At 38.9% G+C, this 25,567-nt stretch overlaps 2 protein-coding genes across 15 annotated transcripts; one reads left to right on the top strand and one right to left on the bottom strand.

Annotated features, from left to right (window-relative positions):
* Window positions 1-37: 37 nt before the first annotated feature.
* LOC124212604 (muscarinic Acetylcholine Receptor, C-type) lies at window positions 38-16,007 on the top strand. 9 transcript variants are annotated; one of them, XM_069133628.1, is made up of 6 exons: window positions 10,183-10,408; window positions 11,623-11,807; window positions 12,133-12,330; window positions 12,554-12,650; window positions 12,802-12,961; window positions 15,407-16,007. In XM_069133628.1, exons 3-6 carry the CDS (start codon window positions 12,228-12,230, stop codon window positions 15,806-15,808), a joined length of 762 nt encoding a protein of 253 aa, XP_068989729.1. In that variant the 5' UTR covers window positions 10,183-10,408; window positions 11,623-11,807; window positions 12,133-12,227; the 3' UTR covers window positions 15,809-16,007. The 9 variants fall into 9 exon arrangements, with proteins under 9 accessions (XP_046468767.1, XP_046468770.1, XP_046468771.1 ...); XM_046612811.1 differs by lacking the exon at window positions 10,183-10,408 and adding an exon at window positions 38-518 and having other exon boundaries at window positions 12,133-12,650; XM_046612814.2 differs by lacking the exon at window positions 10,183-10,408 and adding an exon at window positions 9,868-9,914 and having other exon boundaries at window positions 12,133-12,650.
* Window positions 3,693-25,496, bottom strand: nonC (serine/threonine-protein kinase Smg1). 6 transcript variants are annotated; one of them, XM_046612800.1, is made up of 16 exons: window positions 25,377-25,496; window positions 24,551-24,841; window positions 24,239-24,462; window positions 23,859-24,111; window positions 23,582-23,711; window positions 21,572-22,919; window positions 21,319-21,475; window positions 20,708-21,236; window positions 20,375-20,562; window positions 16,405-20,250; window positions 16,047-16,320; window positions 9,563-9,825; window positions 8,933-9,209; window positions 6,428-8,309; window positions 5,401-6,348; window positions 3,693-5,239 (listed from the first exon to the last, which is right to left on the bottom strand). In XM_046612800.1, the coding sequence occupies exons 2-16, from the start codon at window positions 24,802-24,804 to the stop codon at window positions 5,055-5,057; spliced, it is 10,758 nt and encodes a 3,585-aa protein (XP_046468756.1). In that variant the 5' UTR covers window positions 24,805-24,841; window positions 25,377-25,496; the 3' UTR covers window positions 3,693-5,054. The 6 variants fall into 6 exon arrangements, with proteins under 6 accessions (XP_046468756.1, XP_046468754.1, XP_046468753.1 ...); XM_046612798.1 differs by having other exon boundaries at window positions 24,551-24,857; window positions 25,377-25,481; XM_046612797.2 differs by having other exon boundaries at window positions 24,551-24,876; window positions 24,994-25,455.
* Between the last annotated feature and the right edge of the window lie 71 nt (window positions 25,497-25,567).

Here is a 25,567-nt window from a genome sequence, read left to right as displayed (position 1 = left end):
CGCAGTGCGGCGTCAGTCGTTTCCGACGAGGCGTAGAGAAAGGTTGCAGGTTGCATTTGAAAGTAGAAAGAATCAGCTTCGTTACCGTTCTTTGCAAAATTTACTACGACCTTTTTAGCACTCACTCGGGGACATTAAACATGTTTTTTCGAGATTTTCAGACTTTCACAAAGTTGCACGTAACTTTTTCGGAAATAGCAATTTGAATTTTTTAACTGAAAAAGTCAGGAAAAAGTGAAGGACTTATATTTAAGAAATCGATCGATCATGCCTTTTGCTTAGCAATTGCTTGACGGTATGTGAAAAGTGCAGCACTCTCGATGTGTTAATTAAACCTTCAGCTTCCCAATCGATTTTCTCACCAACAATGTTTTCAAATTTAAATTGTCTTGTCTTGAGAAATTTGTCTTCATACTGTGTGGTTCTGATTGTGAGAGAAAGCGCAGTATTCGCAAGCCGGCGGTCAATTCACGGGGATAAAAATCGCGGAGTGTACAGTGATAGTGAAGAATCTTGTCGTAAGTATTTATAAAACATATCTGAGGTGTACAAAAGTATTTTTTAGTGATTGTATTGTCTTTTGTTTGAAGGCGACGAACTAATTTTTTGTTACAAGCATCCCGAAAAATATTGAATCTTCACTTAAACAAAATATTCACTTCAGTAATTCCAGGTAGAAAATTAAGTTTGATTCGAAACATGTATAATTTTTGTACAATCACAGAAATGATAGAGTAGGAAACGGTATTTGCGCATGTTGACGTTGAGCTCAACATAGTTTTTGTCGGTACACGCACTTTTGTCATTGTACTGATCGTAACATCGTCTGTTTTAGGTAGTCAAATCTTTTGTCTGTCTCAGCTAACCAAACCTTTTGTTTGTTCCAGCTAATCAAATCTTTTGTATTCCCGATGAAACTTTTTTCATCAACATTTCAAGCGATTTATGCTATGATTTCCGGCATCATCAATGAAGCCTTGATAAATTATGTTAAAATCGAATTGAATTGTGTAAAATTTCTGATCGGAGAAGCATCTCACCTCAAGTGGCTTGAAAGAGTATCTTTTTTAAGGCAAAATATTTTCCCGACCAGCAATTTTCATGGCACGTCCCAATTCGATTTTTGCAAGACCTATCAAGGGTCTATTGACAATTATGAGGATTGCAGCAGAAATTGATCTCGATGTTGGTAACATAAGTTACATCGGAATTACTTCAGTTCGTATTTCCAATGCATCCCAATACGTATTTCCGACGTAACTTAATTCTGTTACCAACATTAGTTTAGGTGTTTTGAGTATTATTGTGTATGAATGATGCGATTGGTTTATTCGTCGCGTACGGAAAAGTGCTTGTACAGAGACTTAATATAGGTCAACGTGTTGACTATCGAATATGCTATTAAAATGTAAATCTTGTTTTGAAAAATATTAAGCAAATTCATTCGTCTTAAAGAATTCGTCGAAAAGTAGAACCGATGGTGCACAAATCAAATGTATACGTACGGCTTATGCAAAAGTGACAGCCGTATGAAGACATAGTATAAAAACTTCAATTTCCACTTTGTCCCCTTTCCAGAATTACGTCGAATATTGAGAGTAGGTAATATTAGCTACATGGTATTATTAAGATATTGAAAACAATGAAGTGAAAAAAATTATAATTGGGTGAAGTTAAGTGACCGTGCGATTAATATTGCTTGGAATTAGATCTTTTTTTTTGTTGATTGGCTATTTTCTACTCTTTAAACAAAACTTGAGTTGTCTACTGCAGTGTTTCTCTGAAAATTTATATGTAAATATTGTATTCGATACATCATTTTGGTCGAGTCCAAAGTTTCACCTTGACGAACGGCAAATTCGCATTCATAATGGATCACCGGGCTAGTCGAATTCGCGGGTAATGTCATAGTGGCAATACATGCGCAATAGGTATAGACTTTCGGCCAACATATGTACAGCCACCACTGGCCAACACTGAAACATAATAATATTGGAAGCTGATGAATAGGAATAATAGATAATATTGGAAGTGTATCTATGTATGTACTTGACGCGTAAAAGACATTATTCAATAAAATATTGTTTTTTTTTACTCCGTTATTTCAATAATTCGAACACTACCAGACCGTCTAAATCTATATTCTAATCAGTTTCAAGTACAGAAGAGCCGCGTTGATTGAGAACAAATCATTTGAATGTTATTTTAAATTTAAAGCTACTGGCCCGAACAGATCCAAAATCTAATAAGTTCCAAGTTAAGAAGAAGCGCATCGATTTTATCGGATATGAAATCAATTGGTTGCACTTACGCTTATCCCGCCGTTAATCTGATAATTACTGGATGAGATTCTGGAGATCTCAAGTCGTAGCAACCTTGAGAAAACTGAAATTTTCATTTTCGGAATGTTACAAAACGGCAAGTTAAAAGACGATCACGGCTTTTATTTAAATATCATCCTCATATAGAAGCTGTTGAAACGATTTCATGCGATTCTCGCTACGAAAGCTCATCGACCTTTTCCAACATGATCGTTGCAATTCCGACAAATAGATTCCTAAGGACTCCATGGATACAAATTACCATCGAGTAAAATTTACACACGTACAAGTAAGCATCACTTTATTTACTTATAGCGTGCATAGTGGAAATATTGTGAAAACAAAACTTACATAAAATTACGATCAAAGACAAACAAGTTTCCTAACATAACTTAAAGACCTATGCGCCTTAAAAAAAAAAATATATTCTATCTGTAATGTTCAAATGATAATTTGGAAGTCATTAACCTCATAATTAGTGACAATTATGAGGATTAAAAAAATGAGAGATACGCGCTGTCTGTTAACCTTTTTTCGACGAAAGCAGGGGTAGGGACTCGTCTCAAACAATGTAAGGTTTAGCACCCCTACATTTTTTATACAGGGACGGAATCATTTAGCAGAGCTGTGTTGTCATGTAAGAGATTGTCTGTGATATTTTCAATTATTGTAATTGGAAATACTTTCAAAAATAAGGACGGGAATGACTGTGTGTAGGTATTTACAAAAAAACATGTCGTTCACATATATTTATATTTATTGACAATTATTGTATCAGAATCAGACAAGTATTATTCATTCGTTTCTAAGTTGATGCATGTGAATGAAAAAAATCAGGATTGATGTCTGAAATAACAGGTGTTATAAAAAAATTATATGAGAAAAAAAATTATAATAATCGAAAGTAAGGAGCAGGAAAGAAGTGACAGGATGCACGTAGCTATTATCAGTTCATAGCAGTTACTGTGTGAAACACTTTGCCAACAAATGAATCAAGTGAATCTCGGAGATATGGTTCGAAATTTTGAAACTGTGTCATTGTTCATACATCGAGTCATACGTAGTAGGAAGTATATTGAGTGTAACTAACTACTAAATGCTGGAAACGATCAACTGAAGATTTCATAGTCATGTACACAGTTGAAAAGGTTTAAAATGGTGCAAAAGTAATGCCATTATTCCGCTTGAGCAGCTAATAAGAAAATAAAATTAAGATTAGTTTGCTACAGTCTTACATATCTATGGACATAGTCCGAGTCACAAGATTTAGAGGCCACAGACACGTGCCGCCAGGAGTTGTAGACGAAAAACGAGTCAACAGGGAGGGTAACTAATTCTACTTAGAAAATAATGTTAACGCAATGGACTGAATTTAAATGTTGAGAAATAGATTATAATTTTAATATAATTCCAGTACAGGTGTAAAGACTTGACGAATAGAAATTAGACACAAAATTTTTCCAAGTTATTGTATTATTTCTTGGAGTACCTGCAGGTACACAGATGTCAGACGCCTTCACATTTGCGAGACGGACTCTGATCTCCCAAAGTGGATATGTGAACCTTGGTTGCCGATTCAATCGCTAAGAATGCAATTTTGCTATGATAACTGTGTCAGTTTTGAAATCATTTCATTATTTTCATATTCAACGGAGAGTAGACCACATTAATGTTTGCTATATGTGATATTGTTTCATGTATGAACTACACGATCCTTCACTCGGTCTCACGAAAATGTGAAATATAGTACAGTTCTCTACCGCGCAAACCCAGCAACCAAGGTACCCGCATATCAGAAACAAAGTACAAAATACACTGAATTTGTACTTTGGTAATAAAATACGCGATGTCCGCGACGAATATAAGATAGACCCATAATATTCAATGCTGGCTGTCGTGGAATCATTTCAGCATTCTGCTCGAGTGGTTCCTATCCATACGCCCCATAACTACTTTACTAATGTAAACACCTTACGGATTCTACTGCTATCTCAAAAATTAGGATTCTTCGTTGACATGCACACAATAGAATGGCGCGTAATTGATTACAGCCATGTGGCAACTTAATCGGCTGTGACTGCTATACATCAAAATGTTTATAAAGTTATATATTTTTAAATTCGAGCCTAACTGTTAGCAAGGCTGACGAATCGAAATTGACAAATATAGATGGTCAAAATAGTATTACTTTTACTTCATATACAGGTATCACATTACAGCATAAAATAAAATAAAGGCCTGTGTCATATTATATTGTTCATATCAGTAAAATTTATGCCAATAATAAGCACGCTGCTTTTAAATCTGAACCGTTTCGGTATGATATACTGCAACCTACATATGAATGATCCTGATGCTTTCTCAACTAGCACTCTGCCTTCGATTTAGGAAAGAAACAAAATACATTATAAACGGAGAATGGCTAAATCAAGACAATTGGTATCTTGTGAATTGCGGTAATGTGCATGTTATTTTGAGATAACTATAGAATCCGTACTCAAGGATGTGTTTAATTAGCTTGCGAGATATTTCGATTTCGGAAGCACGGTTCAATCTGGTACCGTATTTCACGATGGACGATGGTACTCCCATGGTTGTAAGAGAAGTTGCCAGTTAGCCATGGCCACCAGATCAGGAGGTGACCGTTTGATTTTGGGTGGGGGGGTACATCTTGATGTACCGCGCGAGTCGAGAGTAGAACCAGCGGCGCATACGCGCCGGCTCCTATACGCCTCAGACCCACGGTGTCCAGCCCTCGTACAGTAGAGCCAGGTTCTCCGAGCTTTGGGCCTCCCGAATCACATACTCTACCTGCTCGGCCGGTGTGTACCGTCGTGACGGGTTTGCGTCACGCCCCTCAAGTTTCATGCGAACTCTGCGCCACACGTTCAGGGCATATGCGTTTCTCTCTTGCACAGCTGCGAAAGTGTGAAGACTTCATTACAATTTCGAACAGACACATCAAATGAAACAGCAAGAAATTTGACAAACTACATATACGAATATAATATGTGAATTTTGAAATGTAGAAATGTTATATGTACTACGTGACAATGGAGCCATGACAATTAGAACAAACCTTTGCCAGTTGTAGGATCTCTAGCCAACGGAACTCCTTTTCTGGGACTGAAGCATACACTGTCCTGTCTCACCAGTTTTGCCTTCTTGTTGAACGGTACTTCCTTGTCAGTCAGTTTGGTTGAGTTCGCAAAGTTGAGAAGTTCGTCATAAAGAGACGGTGTTTGCACCTCCAATTGCTCTAATTCTTCTCGTATGGCAAAAGCATTCAGTGGGTCGAGTCCATCAGATTCAAGATCTTTAACTGCTGATGAAATTCTTTCAGTAAATGAACGATAACTCATAAGATAGTCGCGCAGTCCGGGAATATTCTCTTGTTTTGCCATTGTCTTCAACAAGCCTCTCACATCCATCATTAGCCTGTGGTGTTGACCAATTACACTTTGTAGACGTAATACCTGTTCCCTGAGTGAATCATGTGCTGCATAGAGTAATTCTTGTTTTTCCTGCAATTTTTTCTGAGTTTCCACAATCACTTCTGAAATTAGCTTCTCTGCCTGCCTCAGCCAGCTAGCATCGACGTTCCCATCCAAGTGCAATAATTCTATTAAACTCTCTTCCATTGGTGTGACACCTGTCGTTAAATTAGCTGTTAACACGCAACTCTTTTCCCAATTCTTGATCAATGTCATAAAATTCGAATCATTCGAAACACTCTCCGACGTTCTTGTTCTGAGAGCTTCATAGTGAAGTATAGAGTTAGAGGTGTTCACAACCACTGCAGCTAAGTTATGCTGGCGGGTAAGTTTATCCCATGACGTTGCCACTGCATTGTCAAATGCAGCCATTACTTCACCCAGTGCCGGATTTGCACCTGCTGCCCATTTAAGGCGCTGTCCTGCACTTGATACCAAATTCTGTTGTTGTTCCCTTGCCTCACATACCCGGGATTGTAGATTCGACAATGCTGCAGCGGTTTTTCGCATATCTAGCATGAACGTTGGACGATCTGAAAGGACAAAATAAGTTCGATGAGTTCTGGTTATGTAAGTTAATGATTATGATTGGAACAAGAAGTCAAAACTCACTCAGAGGTCCTATAGGATTTATTGTTGAACCGAGTATTATACTATCCTCATGGAGCCAATGATGGGCAGTCAAATGCAATTGGATTCTTTGAACTGATGCTCGTGCGACATCCACTGCCTGTCTTGCTAATCTCACACTCTGCTTTTTCCTCCAAGAACTCTCAAGGGAGCTACTAGAAGCACTGGCCTGCGCTAAGACTGAGCCCGTAAAAAGACCTCTCTTCAACGATAAGTCAACAATTTTACGACAGAGTTCTTCAAGTGATACCTTGCTCTCAGCGCCAATATCTCTCTGTTCTATTTCAGTCGTTACGTTGAGTCCCATGCGCTGTAGCAAATAACACAAAGCAATAGCCAAGGTTTGCGTCGTAACACCGAGTAACTGCCTCGAAACGTAATCGGCTGTAAATGTTCTAACAGGTTTGTTCAATCTTTCGTCATCAAATACATTAGCGGGACCACCCTTGAAAGCGGCTCCAGTGTCACGGCACATCGCGAAAAACTCGCGTATGGTCTGAAGTCGTTTTATCAAAAAGATATCTTCGATAACTTGGCGTGCCGCATCATTGAATATTGGTGAGGCCATTTCCTTTGCTTCTCTTATTTGATCGATCTTTTTCCAGCTAGTGGGAATATTCAGTGTACTAAGGGTAGCGACCAAAGCATTTCCCTCCATCTGCAATTTCTCAAACAAACCATTGAAGCCCATCAGTAGCATCTGACCAGGAGTCAAGCTCTCTTCTTGATTTGGGTCGCGGAGCTCTGCTGGTCGTGAAAGTAGGGTATCAAATCTTTGCCGTATACTGGCAACCAAGTCACGGATACCAGCATGTGGACTCTCCATTTCCATAACAGTAAACCTGAGATGCATCTCGAGCTGGGCGAGTATTTCTGCAGTCGGAAGACTGGTAGATACAACATCCTCTATTTCACTGACCATTACCATAACAGTTGGTTCCTCTGTAACAACTGTCTTCATTGCCTCAGGTAAAATGATGGTATGAAAATTATAGTTCAACTCCTGTAAACCTCGGTATATGGAATCAGCACTCTGCAGACATTTGAGTATTAGCGGAATTTTTGGATCGTTATTGGATTTGTGGGAATCAGGGATGAGTGTTACGAGTTCGGCAACAAGCGAGGACATCAAACACATCTCATCCAGAAACCAATCACCCTCTCTGGATGTAAGATCCACCAGGCAGTCGCCAGCGCATTTAGCCGCGCCCTCCATCATAAGATATCTTTTGTTTAATGCGCACAGAGCTGTTATATTTACGCACTCCAGAGCCTTATCTGCCCCCTTTTCACGTCTCAGAAACGCACCAACCTGTAGTTTTGAATCAGTATAGGCTTTCTCTACAATACCCAATACACCAGGTAATTCTTCAACCACCATTCGTTCACATGCTTTTTTGAACCTCTCGTTTGCATTACTGAGAACTGATTGTAACTGATATGAAAACGTCACAATGTGCTGTACTTGGGGATTGTTTGCTGTTATTGGGGCAAAGCTGGCTTCAAACTGTGACATTACCTCGTGGCAGACCTCGACTGAACGGGTAGATAACAATGTGTTAGACCACGCATGATAGGCGACAGACCTGTGACGCGACATTATACTTATGGGGTAGAGGCTGCATATAGCTGAATATTGGCTGAGAAGGTCAAGACAGTTCCGTATCAGTAGCGATTGTTGGGTAGCTAACTGAGCCAGTTCATTTTCGGATTGTTCGCAGTGAATAATCATTTGACTTTGGCCAGCGTTCTGTAGAAATTCCTTCACAAGATCGAAGACGAGATGGTCCTCAGGGGTTGTTGGGACTCCAACCTCCGCTAGCCACTGTCCAAGTTGAGGACCCCGAACTGCACTCAAAGCAATCTAATAACAAGTATACAAACACATGTTATACAAGGTGTTGGACTCCTGCATTCAGTAAAATCCAGGTATCCTCTCAACAAAATGTAATCGCTTTTCGAAACTAAGAAAATTATATATTCTCGTCATTATTTAGAACTAAATATTATTACTTTCTCTACTGACTGAATTTCATTCATACTTAATTAAGGGGAAACTTGTTTGAAATTTGAAACGAAAATCGGTTTTTTAATCCTTACAAGATTAAAAAAAGTCGTATAAAAAATCCGTTGAGGAATTTTTATGTTAATATTATATGCATTGAAAAAAAGTTTCAACCTCCTACGATGGACATTTATGCTCAAGGAAACTTTTTAAGAAGATTCTGACCACAGCTGAAAAAAATTCCTCGCTCGTGCACTTTCATCGCAAGAGGTTGAAACTTTGTTTCAAAGCCTACACACTACCATGATCTAAAAATTGCTGGAAGGATTTTTTTTTTACGATTTCTAGTAATGATTTTCACAATTTCACCTAAGTTTCCCGTTAAATTTTTAGAATATAAAATACGTACAGGATGTATTTGAACGCAATATGATACAAAACAATTTGAAAAATCAGAGTAATGAAAAATTTATTAAACGCACATTGTGCATGTTAATGTGCTTTCCACACTCCTCGATTTTCTCGACCAAACCAGACTTCGCCCGGTCGCGGGCATCCCTTGCCCGCTTGAATGCGGCGTATCTCTTGACAACCGAATAGAGAGCGTGGGTGCGTCCCATGGCCTGAGCCTCCTTCACCAATGCTAATTCTTGGTGCCTGTCCTGTAGTAGGTCTTGGCATTCTCGCGATGCCGCGGTTGTCTCGATCCAGTGAGTAAGATGTCGTCGCAGCAGTGGAAACACCGCCACAAGCTCATCCCTAAATCCATAACAGTATCAAATTCCAAAATTAGGCATTACGACCACTTGAGTGATATTCATATAAGTAATTATTTTTTATTATTGTATTTATAGTCAAGCTCGTAATTTTATGACTAACGTTGAGCAAATTCGGGCGCAAACTTTATTGCAACATGAATCTTAAGATCTAGCAAAATGCTGACTATTTACTCGCGTCATCGCGTATGATCGTGCAAACTGTTGTCGTAATGGATGTACTCCAATTACAACCGAAAAAACTTACGCGGCATTATTAGAATTATGTTATTCCCACCAGGGGGTTAACTATGAAGTAGTTAAATAACAAGATTAGGATCTGTTTTGTGGACTGACCTGTTAGCAGTCCATTCTGCGCGCATCTCGGCCGCTCTTACAGTAAACATCGCCGTAGTCATCTCTTTTTCCAACTGCTTTCTCCCTATGCCAGTGCACCTAGCTCGTGCTTGACATGCACCGTAACTTGCTATGCTTGTCTCTGCACCGGCTCTCCAATCCACCAGAGGATCGTAAACGAACGCTTCAAGGAGCGTAAGCAGGGTCTCACGCCCACGTCGCATTACACGAAGCGTGTGTTCGCACGCGAGCCTGAATATACCCTGGACAAGAGCGTAGCGGAACATTATTACGCTTTCGGGACCATCCATTCGCTCAATTAGAATAATTTAATCAGAATCAGAAAAACAAAGTGAGTAAATAATAACGCTATTTCAGACTTTGAGAAGCCGAACGTCGGAAAATGCACTGACAAGTACCAATTTCTGCAATAGTTTTTTTTAAACACTTTTCGTGATCACGAGCCCGTTTACTATCCACAAACCGTCGCATAGTTGTGTAGTACACTACACAGATTGATCGGATTTGTAATCTGGTATTTAGGTGAGAATCGGACAGGTGGTGGTAGGGATGAAACGTTAAATCGCTCGCTGTATTATATCGCAGGGTGATGCTCCAGGTAACGGACTATAACCCCGACTAGTTTGTTGCAGTCGCTCTCAGGGAGAAGGTGCTTTTTTAGGACAGTATTTTGAATACAGAGACAAACGGAAGTGAAAAGAGACGGCAAGACCAATTGAGTTGATAAAAACTACAACAATTACACAGTTTTAACCTTCTCAATTCGCACCGTGGTTCGCACACAAGTACATAAATGGTTTCACATCTCAACTATACACTCCCGGCGTAAATATCTAACACATGTAATATCTTGTACGTGTGTATAATGTGTAATTCCGATTGTATATAAAGCATGAAAATTATCGGAATAATTTCATTCATTACAAGAATTAGTTATATTTCTGAAACGAAGTAAAATAATTTTAGAGCTAAGGGTTGCACTGACGTATAATGCATTTATTTGATCATCGGTTGTTTCGAGGAAGGTAGAGGTGGTGACAAAAAACGTGAGGATAACGATATTGAACCTCGCATTTTGCAATACGCAAAAATGTATACGCGTATAATGTTATGACACATAATAATTGCATTGTCGTTAACGATGCAAGTGCCAGCATTTGTAGTAGATATTCATTATAGCGCTTGAAAGGGGAGGTGGTTCTTATCGGGTCGTTGTTGGTTCGTGCCAAAACATTTTTACGCAAACACATCAACTGATAACCGTTAACCCATCGTTCACCAAATATTGATTGCAACATTTCAGAATATACCTCTTTTCTTCGTCACGCGTTCAAATATTTCTAGTATCCGTAACGGTTTTCGACTTGACGAAGAACAGCTGAAACTGTTATGCAATTTACATACACCAGTGTCATTTCGATGAACACGACGTTTGGTTTAAACCAAACCAGATGTTCGTGAAAATCTGATTATTATATTTCAAAAACGTTTACTACAAAACTTGCATTTCGTAATCTACAAAGACTTTCCTTGAAAACAAACTGAATCTCGAATAAATATTACGAAAATTCGGTCGAAAACCTACGGCTGGTTCATCGCCCGATGGGCCTCATTAATGTTTGACATTGTTATTAACTTCAAATTTTCGGCAAACGGGAAATCAATGATTGAATAAATAAATGAATGGTAATTAAAAATGGAATGTACATAAAATTATGAGCATCTGATCGGGAATTCAAACCACGACGCCAATTCCCTTATGCCAAAGGTTGTCATTGCCGCGCTGGCAAAGTTTGAAGATACTGATTTGTCGAGTTTTGAAGTTTCCGAAACCGTACTCACAAATACCTTTTGAAAGTGTGGCCCATTACGAACAAGTGGTAACATAAAATACAATTTCTGCAAATTTTTGTGATTCTTGTAGCAAGTATAAGCAATAACTTCAGGTGGCGATGAATGAATATGGTTACAATGATATATGATTTCTTCGTAACAGTATGTCATTCTGTGTTTTGTGTATGTTTTATTCCGTTTTACAGGCGTTCTATCCAGAAACTGTGTTGCTTGGAGGCATTTACCTTGGGATTAGCATCCAGCTAATAGTCGAAAGAAAATTTACACTTCGGGATTATCTTCGGTGGTTAGCGTGCACGAAGAAGGAGTTGTGTGTGATCTTAAGGACCTGCACGTGCGCCCAGTGAATTTATATCGTTTGACGGCAAATGTAAATAAGTCGAATAATTACCAAATAATCAATGTGCTAACAGTTTGATGAAAATCTTTTGTTCATTCGTATGTATATTTATAATATATATCATTATTGTGCTTAAAAATGGAATCGTCGTGTATCGTTGGCTCGATTTCAATGAACAACGTAATATCCAATTATGTATACGAATCAAAATTCACTTTCCGTGAATAATGTGATAAAAACAACAAACACCGTAACAAGTAATCACAACATCAACCGTAACACAAATAGTATTGATGCAATGATATTAATATTTCAAATATTGAAACGAACGAAATGTACGAGAATTTTTTCGCAGGTGTAACAGAGACGGCAAAGGACGGCTACATGCATGTCATTCAGTAGCCACATGGTCTGGTCAATAATAGATGGTTTGCTCTTCGTGATGATAATATGTGGGAACGTCCTAACGATACTAGCGATCAGGCTGAGCCGACGTCTGAGGAACATAACATCGAACTATTTTGTTCTGAGCTTGGCAATTTCCGATTTTCTGGTAGGTCTATCGCTGCCTTACCACCTCGCATTTTACGTTCTAGACCATTTGAGCCATGTGAAAGTCGCCTGCATCGCAAGATTTGTTTTCATAACCCTCGCATGTTCCGCGAGCATATACAACTTGATCGCTATTGCGGTAGACAGATACATATCAATCGTCCACCCCATGAAGTACACGAGATACATGACAAGGCGGGTGGTTTACACAATCATAACTATAGGTTGGATAACAGCGATTGGTATTTCAACCATACCAACATACTGGAATTGCTTTGACAACGCCGGTGCAATTTGCGAGATGGACACTATCCTACCCAGGTACCATAATTAATTTCACTGTATTGTGGAAAGATTCCACGCGAATCATACGCCCATCGTTTCGTGGTCGAGTAAATTTGCGAAACTTATAAGTAAGCGTCAGATTTGGAACTGTAACGGTTTAGTGGATTTTTGCTTATTGTTTTTATAGATATTACACGGTTGCTGTACTGACACCAATGCTCTTCCTTACGTGGATTGCAATGTTCATAATATACTGGCGGATTTGGAGGGAGGCTAGCACTCATGCTCGAAGATTAAGAGGCAACACTTTGTACAACGACTCAGCGAGCGATTGGAAGAGCGTCCAGGTAAAAAAACAACAACAAAACTTGTTTATGTTCATCCGCTGTGAATCACACCCTCTCTGTATGAATCATATACTACCGGCATGTTCCATCTAACAAGACTTGGTTATGAAATGAAAGATTCCTCGACCTGTGGTACCAGAAATGAATCCGTGAATTCCAATGTTTGCGAATGAAATATCGGACATGAGAGGTTTCAAGTCAATATAGTGTGGTCGGATTTAATTTTGCCAGAAAGAGCGGGCGTTGTTTCTGCAGATATCGGTTCTATAGAATTTGTTCCTACGGAGATTATTTCGACAAAAAGTGACGCCTAACTTATTCTAGCTTTCGGGGTGATACATTAACCTTCCACGTTCTTATGAAAGGATTGCGTGTTGTGGTTACGGAAATAGCGTTACTTATTCTAACATTTAAGGTAACCACAAATCACGTGAATGCAGTTTTCAAACGAATGATTCTGAACTTGTTTAAATAATTTTTCTGTAGAAACGGTCCTCTTCTTATGAGTGCAGCATTTTTGAGATTTTGCTAGTAATGTCTGATTTTAGATAGGGGACACGTATTTTGGAATTAGCAGCTACTAGAGAGATCAAAGACGAATTCAAAGACGTGAAATTATTATTTTTTCTACTTTTTTGAAATACCGTTTTCTTTTATCTCAAGTTTCACACTGATTCATTGTTTTGCATCCGTGGTTAAAGGATTGTGATCATAATTTATAATCGTGATCAAAATTTTTCAATGAGGGTGAGGGACAATAGATATTTGCAGAAGCTGAGATGGAAAAAAAACTTGAAAAAAATGATCATCTTAAATTTTCAAAGAAACAAGAATCTTTTTCCACGTCTCTGAATTCGCATTTGTTCTCACTATCAGCTGCTTATATGCAAAGTACGTGTTCCCCATCCAAAATCAGAAGTTACTGCAAAATCTTTAAAATGACACATTCCACAAGTCGACAATATCAGCATCAACTTCCCCCCTAGAAACCATACAAGTTTTGTACAAGATTTCCTCTTTCATCTCTTTCGGTTTCTGACATATTTGCCTGGGGTGATTAAAAACAACCACCCTGTACCATAACACATTTGCAAAACACGTTTTAGTTACACCTGTAGTAATTCTTAACTGTGTACATTTGATAGCTCGTAGCTCGGCATTAGTGCTTAATTCGCACGAATTATGTCATTTATATCCGGCTGTCTAACATATATCCTTTGAAACGTGATGCGAGTTACGTCCCTTCAATCAGGACTTATCAATATCGTCATCTCACGCTTCACAATGTGTACCTACATACCTATGGGGCTTTCCACACTGAGAAAAAAATACAAGTAACGGGTTGAGGACACTTTTCACCATATCCATATTAATTTAAACCATATTTCACCATATATGCTGAAAATTGTCCTCAACCCGTCACTCAGGGTGAAAACATACCGTTAGAAATGTCATCGTGACCATAAAATTGATAAAAACAACCATATCTTGGGTAAGTCAAAACCAGCAATCAAGGGTTGATGTCCTACACAACCATGCATGTACCATATTTTTTCTCTCGGTACACGTGGAATCGGACATTTTGAAATTGAATTTTTGATTTGCTTAATTCTTTTTATTTCAATCTGCCTTTTAAGCTGAGCATTCCTGATTCTTTCGACATTTATATCTCAATTTGTTCATCAGTTATGGAATTGTAAAAAATTTCCTGGTTTAACTTTTCAGATGGATGGAACTCAAGAAATAAAAAAGATATTGATAAACTTCAAAACACGTTTTTCTCGTCTTGAATTACAAATTCAATAAAAAAATAAAATTTAAAAGTATTATATCTCTTTAAAATCATTAACTTATTTGATTTTTGAATCAAAGAAAACTTTTTTTTGAAATCATGGTCATGTTTTATTTCATTGCAACAAACAGCCTGAAAAGTGATAGTTACTTCATAAATTTTAAGTCAAGTATCATTATAAATTATAGGGATATTATGAAGGATCATTGTGTGGAATTATCAATATGAGCCAATCTCCCATTACAATGATATAAATTATTTATATCTACATTTAATTAAATCAATATATAAATTAAATTAAATTTTGAATTGGTAAAGTCTAATTTTATAAATACGGCATCACTATATAAGATAGGCCCATAATGATACTTGGCATCAAATTCATGAAAAAAGGTGAACCAGAAAATTTAAAAAAAAATTATAACTGAAGTACAAATTGGGACAAAAATTTTGAAAAAATCAGAAATACTACTTGCAATAGGCATATTGTAATAAAAAAAATAAGCAAATTAAAAATTCTTCCTTGAAATATTGTCCGATTTCACGTAGAATGGCCCATATGTATTTCCTAATGCATATTACTCTAAGGTAAATAATTTACAGTATTTGTAAATACTTGTATTCACGAATCTTTATGATAATAATAATTTTAGGTAGTTTTGCTCGTCCTGGGATGTTTTTCAGTATGTTGGCTACCATACCTGATAGTGGCCTGTACGCGGGCTTATGAGTGGCAGAACAAAGCATCGCCAACATTGTACAAAGCAACGTTTTCTCTAGCAATGGCGAACAGTGGGATGAATCCGATTATTTATGCATGGAAAAATGCAAATTTTCGAAAGGCATTCAACAAGTTGTTACATTTTGAATCACCAAACTGCAACGAGTTTAATTCAAGCTTGAAGAACTACTTGAGTAAACAGAAGGAACTTAGGAAGAAGGAATTAGGCGGTGTCGATCCTGCAATTCAGGCTGTGGAAAACCACGGAATTAAAACAATATGTGGCAATTACTCTTTCGAAATGGAAGAAACGGCAACAATGACAACTGTATAAATTACCTGTTACCGAATAACTTTTTTAAGAAAATCTATTCGGCTGGATATTTACTGAAATTTATCACCAATCACCATAATTAAACACAAAGTTTGATAGCTCATGGTAATCCTATCTACGCCCTGAAATGGGACATGAAGGCCAAATTGACAAGGTACACTGATGATTATCAGTATTAAAATATAACACCTAACAAATATGTATCTACTTAAGAGTAATACATCTCTCAGTCACTCACCTCAACCCCTGTAACTCCAAGCGCAGTTTTGATGTTAGGAGTCATCCTGAACGGAACCTTTTCTGGCACTCGAAGAGTTTTTCCTTTCTCGAAGCAAACGTTGTAATCAATGTGAACAACCTCACCGGTATTCAGGTCTACCAACACATTGTCCAAGTGCCTATCACCCAGCCCAATTATATAGCCGATTATTGACATCACGGCAACCGAGTATGAGTAATTTTTTGTCGCCTGCCACCAGCTGCCAGGATTTATGCTGTTGCACCATATTTCCCTGGGGTGAAAATAATTATTTCAAAAAAAATTAGGGTGTAGACGATTCTTGTATTGTTATAACACCATATCAATAACTGCTTACTTAGCCAACAAATCTTTCGGAGTTTCTGCCATCAGCTCTGCTAGGACTTGTTTTAATACTGGCAGTGGCCACTCTTTCCTGTTGTCCAGAGCAACACCTCTTTCTTTTAGAAGCGGAGCTAACTTATTATAAAACAACTCGGAGGGTCTCATCACAGCACCAGCAGCTCCTTTACCAGAGATCACGCTATCTCGTTGTTGCCATCGTTTGTAAAGGGCAAAAAGCGGTGTCACACCATCGACCCACTGTATGAGTCCTGACCTAGGTCCTAAGGGTATAACAGAATAGTGGCGAGCCCGGTATATTCGTCTGGTGTCATTATTCTTTGACATCATTGTGTTTGCAATACCCAAAAATTGCATGATGCGCTCGTCAAGATGTAGATCTTCTAGGCCCTTAAAAAGGTATGTGTATACATGGCCATCTGACCCATGAAATATAAGCTTTTTTGGCTTCGTTTTCGTTGGTAGTATTTGCACATTAATGTCTACTGACTTGATAGTTACTACTTTGTTATCAACTGATAATACACCAGGCATTGGGATACCCGTATCCTTGAGATTTGCCAAAACTGGGCTTATATCTGTCATCTTCAAAGAATAAGCACCTCGTTTGTGGGCCTTTTGCGTAAACTTAGCTTGCAATTGTTTTAATGATAGACCTGCATCTTGTGGTTTACCAGGATTCTTTGGATTCATAAGCTTCTTCATGACTTCGTCGATGTGCTCACCAAACTTATTCTGAAAATATCTTTCGTGTGGGGTTTCAGGTGGTACAGATGTAATCGCCAACAAATTTTCCAATACGAATATAATTGGTTTGAGAATGATACGGTGTTTTTCAGCGATTAGCTGTTCTTTCTCGTCGGTTGGTAACGACGCGTTTTCCCTTACTTTACGGATCTCAATTTCCAGTTGGGCAAACCTTCTCGTTATCTCTGCATGGTGCTGAACCAGTGTTGCAAGCCACAACTCATCCCAAAGGAGCGTTATCCTTCTCAGTTCCTTAACCAATACTTGCACCTGATTAATAGTGTCTGGAATCTTTTTCGACAGACAATCAACCATCGGCATAAAGCACGAGTTCAAGATGTTTTGACCTTCATCATTACTGCCGTAGCGTTCATCTTCAATGAAGTCTAATTCTGTTAGTGACGAAGTTGCTGCGTTCATCGCAGTTGTTGCTGATTCCATTTCCGTTGTGAGCGGATCCGTTGGCGCTATCGTTGTTTCATACCTGTCCCCTGATACTGCACCTACCACTGCAGGAAATGTTATAAGATGTGGGGAATGTTCAGCAACTCGGCACAGTAACTCAGCAACTCGAGTTCGTACGTATGCTTCTGGATGACTGAGCCGAGAGAACAATTGGGGAATGATTTCTTTCCATGGGCAGGTAGGTGTGCTGGATAATCCTGACTCCAGGACACCTTGAAGTTCAAGAGCATGTTTGACTACAAGACGAAGAATTCTTAGTGTGGCAGTGATGAGGGCACATCCATTAGGCTCGCAGCTTGCCAATTCTAAGTATTTGAAATACGCGTTAGCCGAAAGTTCATAGTAAGAGTAGACTCTTCTCTGCGCTTGCCGCCATATCTCGACCAACTTTCCAAGATGTTCAAGGCTGACATTGCTAAGTACCGCAACGTTCCGCAATTGATTCTCAATCATCTCTGACGTGTTCACATCGCTTGTATCGATGTCACCCTCATCCTCTGGGATCGTTTTGTTTTGACTAAGTATTGAAAATATCATATTCACGTCAACATCTGTTGTTCCAAGGGGTAGGAGGGAGCGTATGTTGGCTCGATCTGTATCCACCAACTGGCCAGAATTGGAGTTGTCTACAATTTTGCGCCCCCATTTGTAACACCATGCGGCAAATTTGCACCAAGCCTTAGGTAGATCTGGGCACTGGTTGACGCCAAGCTGTGCTAGCTTGCCGACGATCATGTCAGAGATGGGTATTAGATCTTTAGTTTCACCAAACAAATTATCCATCAAACCGTCATTATGAACTGCCTCGAATCTCAACAATTCCTCAAGCTGTGTATTACTGTTAATCTTTGTATCATCCTGCTGGATCCACTTACCCAGAGTCAACAAGAGTTTCGTCCCCATTTCCCGGAGTCCAACACACTGCTCCCCGTTGACTATTGCTTGTGATATTCCGAGGGCAGTCCCACTGCATATTCTTATGGCATTCTCGCCACTTTCCATTGAAAATAATATTTTAGCTACCTCTTTGAACGCCCTGACATTGTTTTTTGACCACTTCACGTGTATTGGACCATTTAATATATTCGTAGTTAGATCATCAAAAGTAACATTTATCTTTCCATTCACATCAAGAAATTCGTAATCCCCCTTGAAATATTTCACGATTTCACGTTTAGCCAGATTAAAATTACACTCTTTTCTTGCATTCCTAACCACGTTCAAACGTAGACTAGCCAATTCCGTGCAACAAGTGCGGCCTGCTCTCGCAAAGTAGTCTGACCACCATAAAACTTGTGTGAGGATATTTGAATCAAGGTAATTTATTTTATCTGCCCGGTATAATTCAAAGGCGTTGACATTCTTCCCTGAAATAAGAGCAGTAAGACCAGCTGCAGAATACTGGACCATTAAGGCATCACTCAGATATTCGGCAGGCAGACTTCGGAGACTTTCACTCACAGTTTTTTCTGCAACTTTGCGACAATTCTCTATATCTTCATTATGATGATCCTCAAATACATCATTCTGAATCCTTATTGCAATGTTGGTTAGCGTATTGGTACATTCGATGATTGTCTTGGTACAGCTCCAATTTGTTTTAGCCTCTTTGTCCAGAAGCGTCCAATCTGAGAGCTCTTCAATCAAGATATTTTCGTTTTCTTCGAATTTGTGCAGGCTCCTTGCTTGTTGTGGTACGACATTCTCAAATATCTGTTTATCGAGAACAGCATTACCTGGATTCTTGAGAACTTCGCTCTCCTGAACCTTCCAAGCCTCCAATTCACTCCAATCACTCACAGCTCGATAGCACTTTGTTAGCTGTTCAAAGCAAAATGCAGCCACTTGGACATCTCTGTCAATCTTTGGTGCAGTATTGGTGGTTTCATTGTCAGATTGGCTGGACCACCAGCAACTCTGCTCCACCAATATATTTTTATAGCCATCAATTGCAGCCTCATATCGACTCGCAGCTTGATCGGTTGCAGCCTTCAACCAAGTGAACTTCTTTTCCTTATCCTTAGTGTAGACGTACAATCCCTGAAGCGCCTCAGCTTCACCAAGCTTCACCATAGCCTTGGTTGTGCACAGAACTGCTCTCTCAAACTCAGTGCCCTGAGCATTTTCAGAGTTTGAAAGATCCTCCATTAGCCTTTGTCCATTCCTTAGCACGTTCGCAGCCATGCCAGCATGAAGAGACACAACACATAAGGCCAACCGTATGCGATTTAACCACTCTCGACATGTTGATTTGTTTGTGTGGAAGAAAGTTCGTACTGGTTTAGAAAGTGGTAGCAATGCCAGTGCACAACCCTCACTTGCGTTATGGATTACTCGTTCCAAGTGTTCAAGAAACTCTATCAGTAACCTCACACGATTATGTTCGTGCAGGGAGTACTCAAGCCCACGCTCATCTTTTCTTGTTACTTCTGTATGGCAAGATATTTCACGGGCTAGTGTTTTCAAGGCCCCCTCAATGGTGGTAAATGTTTCCTGAGGTTTTCCAAGCGGAGTGCGAAGCTTGTTGCCAACACAATGCTGGGCAGCTTCGAAACCACCCCAAAATAGTAAGAAACTTCGATTGGCTAATGCCATTTCGTAAATTTTTTCAATTGCTTCGTTCTCGTGCCTGTGAATGTAAGAAAAAAAAAATAGAAAATGCACTATTTCGAATACTGATGAACGTCATCTCATGGACAAATATTCAAACATTAGGCTGTGCTATTGCTTAGTCTTAAAATGCAGAACCTTACACAGATGGCCAACACAATGTGAATACTTCAGAAAGTGCTGTGGCATCAAGGTGATATTCTTGTAGTAGATAAGCCATGAAAGTACGGAAATGTTGTGCCTGCATCTCGCCGTTACTGTTACCTCGCATGTGTAACCGCTGTGATAATACCAAGGATTCCACAGTGTACCTATTGATGGTCTGAGATTTCTGGAATTTTATAGAAAATTCAGCATTTCCATGTGAAAAAAAAAACTTCTATAGGTATTATGTACATTTGATGGTAACATGGTGTGCTAAATATTTTCCGGTCTGAAAAAAATATAAAGGTATGTACATTTTGTATTTAACGCACCTTTGTCTCTGACACCAAGCAGGCTCGATTTAATTTTGGAATAACTATATCAAGTGGAAGGTTCATCAATAGTTGAGCATATTTTCGATGAACATTGGGATTGTGCGATGTAAGATGTAAAATAGCCAAGTCTATGATATCAAGGTAAATTTGTTCTGGCCAAAATATATTTTTCACACTTGTCAGGACTTCAAAATTTTTGCCTACGGCCAGACTAATATCATGATTCGTTGTGTACCCACAACATATAAGGCTTGTTAAAATATTGTAACACTCCTCAGTCTTGTTTAAAATTCCAATATAATTTTCAGCCTGTATAAAAATCTCCTGCGTCCAATTAGCCAGAAGGAGCAACACTTTATCTGAAGTTGTGCTCTTGAAAGTCTTTGCAATTAGATGAAGAATAATAGAAAGATGGCCACTTGTTGGCGATGTAGTAGGCACATCTAATGTTCCAGGAAATATGTCTTTTGGTCGGTTTGTGTTCGTACCAGATATCAATACAGAACTTGAAACAAAGTGGTTGTATCTGAAAATAATATACTAAGGATGTCAAAAAGTAAAAGGACATTGACAATAGATAGCAACTTGCTTGTATTCTCTCAACTTACCTTGAGCAGTGCGCGTAGAGTAAATAAAGCACTGTGTATTGGAGTAGTGGACTTCCCATAGCCAACGCATCATCATATGGCCGTAGACGGATGGCCAAGAGTTCCAAAATGCTCGGTTTCAAGGCCCACATACCGATTATAGAATTACTCGCATTTGCTGGAAAATTTTCATTAATGGGTTGTTGCGCCAATGTGATTCAGACGTGTGAAGCCCAGTTGACTATCAATAGACTGTTACTGTTATTTGACTCACCAATATCAGACAGAGCACGAAGTAGGAATATAACAACAAGCTCAGTGTCTTTTCTCTTATATTTTACGTCAAATAAAGGATTTTCCATTACCAAATCATTAGCATTACCCACAATCAATTTGTAAGCTGTTTCAAGATCGGCTAATATGTATCTGTATGCTTCTTGAAGCAGAGGAATATTTTTGAGACTTAAAAGGCTGCGATAAACGCCGAGACTTGCATTTTGGATTGGTATAGAGTTTCTAAACCTCAGCTGTAAAAGAACAGAGGTCTGACCAAGAAGTTTGTGGACCAATTCTAACGGCAGGTTCGCAGAAACTTCTTTGATCACTTTGCCAATTATGTTAAGTGTCGAGACGATGGTGTCATCCCAGAATGTGTTGACCTTTTCCAATTGCAAATCTATGAATTTGTATAAAAGATCGTGATTCTTTGTTACACGACTTTGAAGATATCCAAGGAGGAGAAACGCACATTCATTGGCAATAACAATTAACTCCTCTTTTTCCACTGATAAATCTTGGGTCTTTTTTCCCTTTAAATCCGTAGACTTTAAAAGGTTTATCAACGACTGTTCCTTCTCCATTGATAATATTTCCTTCTCCGAACTTATCTTAGAATTTTTTCTATCGTTTCTTTTACCAACATTTAGCGACTTGATCATTTTAACAAGACTTTCTTCATTAATATCATCTCTACCAAGGTTCCTCAGAAGTATTTCAATGTTTTTTTGTGATAGGTTCATGCTTCTCATTGACCGTGTTAAACTTTCAGTATTTTCTCGGGTGAGTCCCAAGTTATTAACCCATGCTTCATTCCCGTCATCGAGCTCCACAGCCTTAACAACAGTTCTTAGCATTTTTGATAGAGAATCCGTTAAAAAAGACCACTGAACACTCGGCGTGAAATTCGGGTTCAGGTGATCGGATATGCTTTTAGTTACTGTATTAAAGACAGATATCAATGAAGTTATTCTGAGAATACATTCCCGAGGACTAGGCGATACATCACCTCCAGGGGAACTTGTACCCGATCCTGGTAAGGTTAGTTCTTCGTCATAGCTTTCCATATCTTCTAAAAATTGACCCAACAGTGTCAAACTGAACTCGAGATCACCGATCCAAAAATTGCGCAGTTTTTGTAAGCTTCGACTGGCGTATGCAACTACTTGTTTTTGCTGTGTTGAGTCAATGTGCCAACCAACAAGGATGTCAACAGTGTCACGAAAGTGGTTGGAAAACGTTTCTGGATAGGATTCAGTGAGTAGAAGGATCGCGTCCACAGTAGCAGTCAACAGATCGGGTCTATCAACATTCTCCAGGGTTGACTGGAGCTCTGACATCATGGGCTAAAATGATACAATCAAGTAAGTACTGCAGGAATAAAATTCATGTACTTATGTAGAACATTTATTATAATTTCAGATTTTTCATACAGAAATCAAAGTGGTTCTAAGTACTCAATATTTGACAGTGACGAAATTAGGAAGCTTTAAAATTGAGAGTATAAATATTAATTTCCATTGCAAAGCAACTGTAAGACATGTCTAACTTTCCATTAGTAATAAAGGTGGCAAGAGTTTTGTTGGAACAAAATTTCCTGACTATGTCTGCCAAAAATTTGAGTATTCTCTAACCTTTTGCTACAAGCATTTACGAAACATTGAGTGGCTTTTATATTAAATATGCAAATTGAATATTATTAACAACAAGTTTACCTGAATTTACAACACGTATTACAAAGCTAAATGATTAAGAGAATAAAAACAAGTAAAGAGCATGTTTTTTTTTTCAGAGGAATGACGCAATTCTCATACTTTACGTAATTGACGAAATTTCCCGACTATTCCCAGTTTTCGCAGTCTTTCGCGACTCTAATAAACTTACAAAACCACTATTGATACTTTTGAATCGCCTTTGAAATTTTTATCTTATTAAATTCATAATTGATTGTGCGGTTTCACAATTTTTATGAAGATCATACATCATGTAACATTACGCTTGTACTTACTACGGAAAATTCCTTCAGCTTAGGTGCTTGGGCATCCAGTTTGAACGTTTCAACGAAAGACTTGACGAGAAGACACTTGACATCGTCATTTCTCTCTAGGGAATACTTATTGAACACCCATTCCATGTATCTAAAAATAATTTTTGCTCACATCAGAGTTTCAACCAGTCCCCCCTTTTCGAAAAAACCTTTGGGCTTTGTCGATCATTTTTGAGCAGTAATTTTTGCAGATACATTGAATTAATTGCCAGTAGTAACTGAGAAACTGAAGGCCCACCGTTTAAAGTCTTGATCAACAACGTATCCAACCCGACCCAGGCATCTTGCTGCCTGTTGTTTTGCCTCTAAGCCTGGACCCGAGTGTAGAGTATCTAGAAGGCTTTCGCAGATCAAATCCATGCTTCGGCGTACGTATCTCTGGTTCTCTGGGGCCACCATCACCTCTCGCAGTTGCTTACAAAGTCCCATGAAATTGTCGTAGTCATCCTCACGACATAAACGCCTAAGCAATTTAGATATTCTCGAATCTTCTAAAAACATAATCACCATAGCTTTTAGTCATGTTGTAGCTATTGACCCAAACTAAAGCTAAGTAAATATTATGACAAAATAGGGTGGACATCGCTTATTCAATTGACTGATCTAAATATAACTTACCATTTCCTCGTTTATCATCGTAATATTTATTGGGTGAGTTATCTTGGTTTTTCAGCGGTTCTTGAAACTTGGATCTAGACACAGGATGGTACCCAGCCACAGAGTTTGATTCTCGATCGGAAGGGGTTTTCTTAAACGCTCTACCCCTCGATCCGCCTCTACCTCGCTCTCCTGTACTTCCGCCACGAGCCATTCGATACTCATTTCGTGCTCCACTGCTGGTTCTAAAATACACATGTCGCATATGTTACTTGATACCTAAGACAAAGCAGTTTATTAAAAAGCTATCACATTCTTCTCTGATATACGTACCTTGATTTAAACCTGGTGATGGCTCGATCAGAAGAATATCCCAAAGTTGAGTTTCTCTGGCAGATGAAAAGAGCTTGGCGTTGATTAATCGAGTCACCAGCACTATAACCAGGAAGAGTATTGTTGTCACCGTCTCCGTCCCCTTTTTCTTCGTTATTACTGTCAGAGTTTCCTACGTGCTCTTCCCGTAGCTCAGTTGTGACTTTGGCTCCACGTAGCTTGGTGCTAGCGTTCGCGTTACCACAGCTATTCATCACATCACTCTACCGTTGGTCGGCATGACCCATAGACCTTAACGACGCAACCTCTGGGTAATATTTACAGCCCTTAGTATATTTGAATAGGATTAGAGAACATTAGATATTGGGGTTGGACGTGATCGAGAGCGGCGACTGGAGCAGATTGCCAGTCACAGCTTGTCTAATTATCTCCAAATCACTTACAGCGCACTCCAGTGATAGACATTGGACGCGTGCGTTCAAAGAAACGATGAAGTTGTTGGTGCAAGTAGCAACGGCCCCTGTTGTTCGTGGGCCTTGCAGGTCGAGCACCAACCAAAAGACCGATATATCGAGACGTATCTCGTGAACCGAGCGTTGTTTGCGATGCTGAAACTTGTATGTTCTGGCACCTTGATTCTATATATTTTTTATAGTCTTTCTCTTTTTAATAAAATTTATTATTACAGATGTTGTGCAATCGATCAGTCGTAAACGGCGTAAGCACAAGCACACAATATGATAACTGACGCCAATTTAACACCGAAGAGTGTACAAATTATTGGTCAAGAGCTATTGGTGTACTACGCCATAACGGCTATACTCACGTATAAGTCACTCTCGAGTCGCGACCACGGTTTTATCGCGCTCGCGACACTAAAGCACTAAACGCTGACTTCGCGTCTTTCTTTAAACTTGTTTCAACTTTTTCAGCATGTAGCTTCACGTAGTTACTTTTGTTTACGTAAAACGCATATCCGGTCCGTTCAGTCCTGCCATCTTTTGCTCAGCTTGAAAA

Source organism: Neodiprion pinetum, chromosome 2, assembly GCF_021155775.2.
Source record: "Neodiprion pinetum isolate iyNeoPine1 chromosome 2, iyNeoPine1.2, whole genome shotgun sequence".
Taxonomy (NCBI): domain Eukaryota; kingdom Metazoa; phylum Arthropoda; class Insecta; order Hymenoptera; family Diprionidae; genus Neodiprion; species Neodiprion pinetum.
The sequence above is the reverse complement of the archived record's forward strand: the minus strand, read 5'-3'. Positions and strand labels throughout refer to the sequence as shown.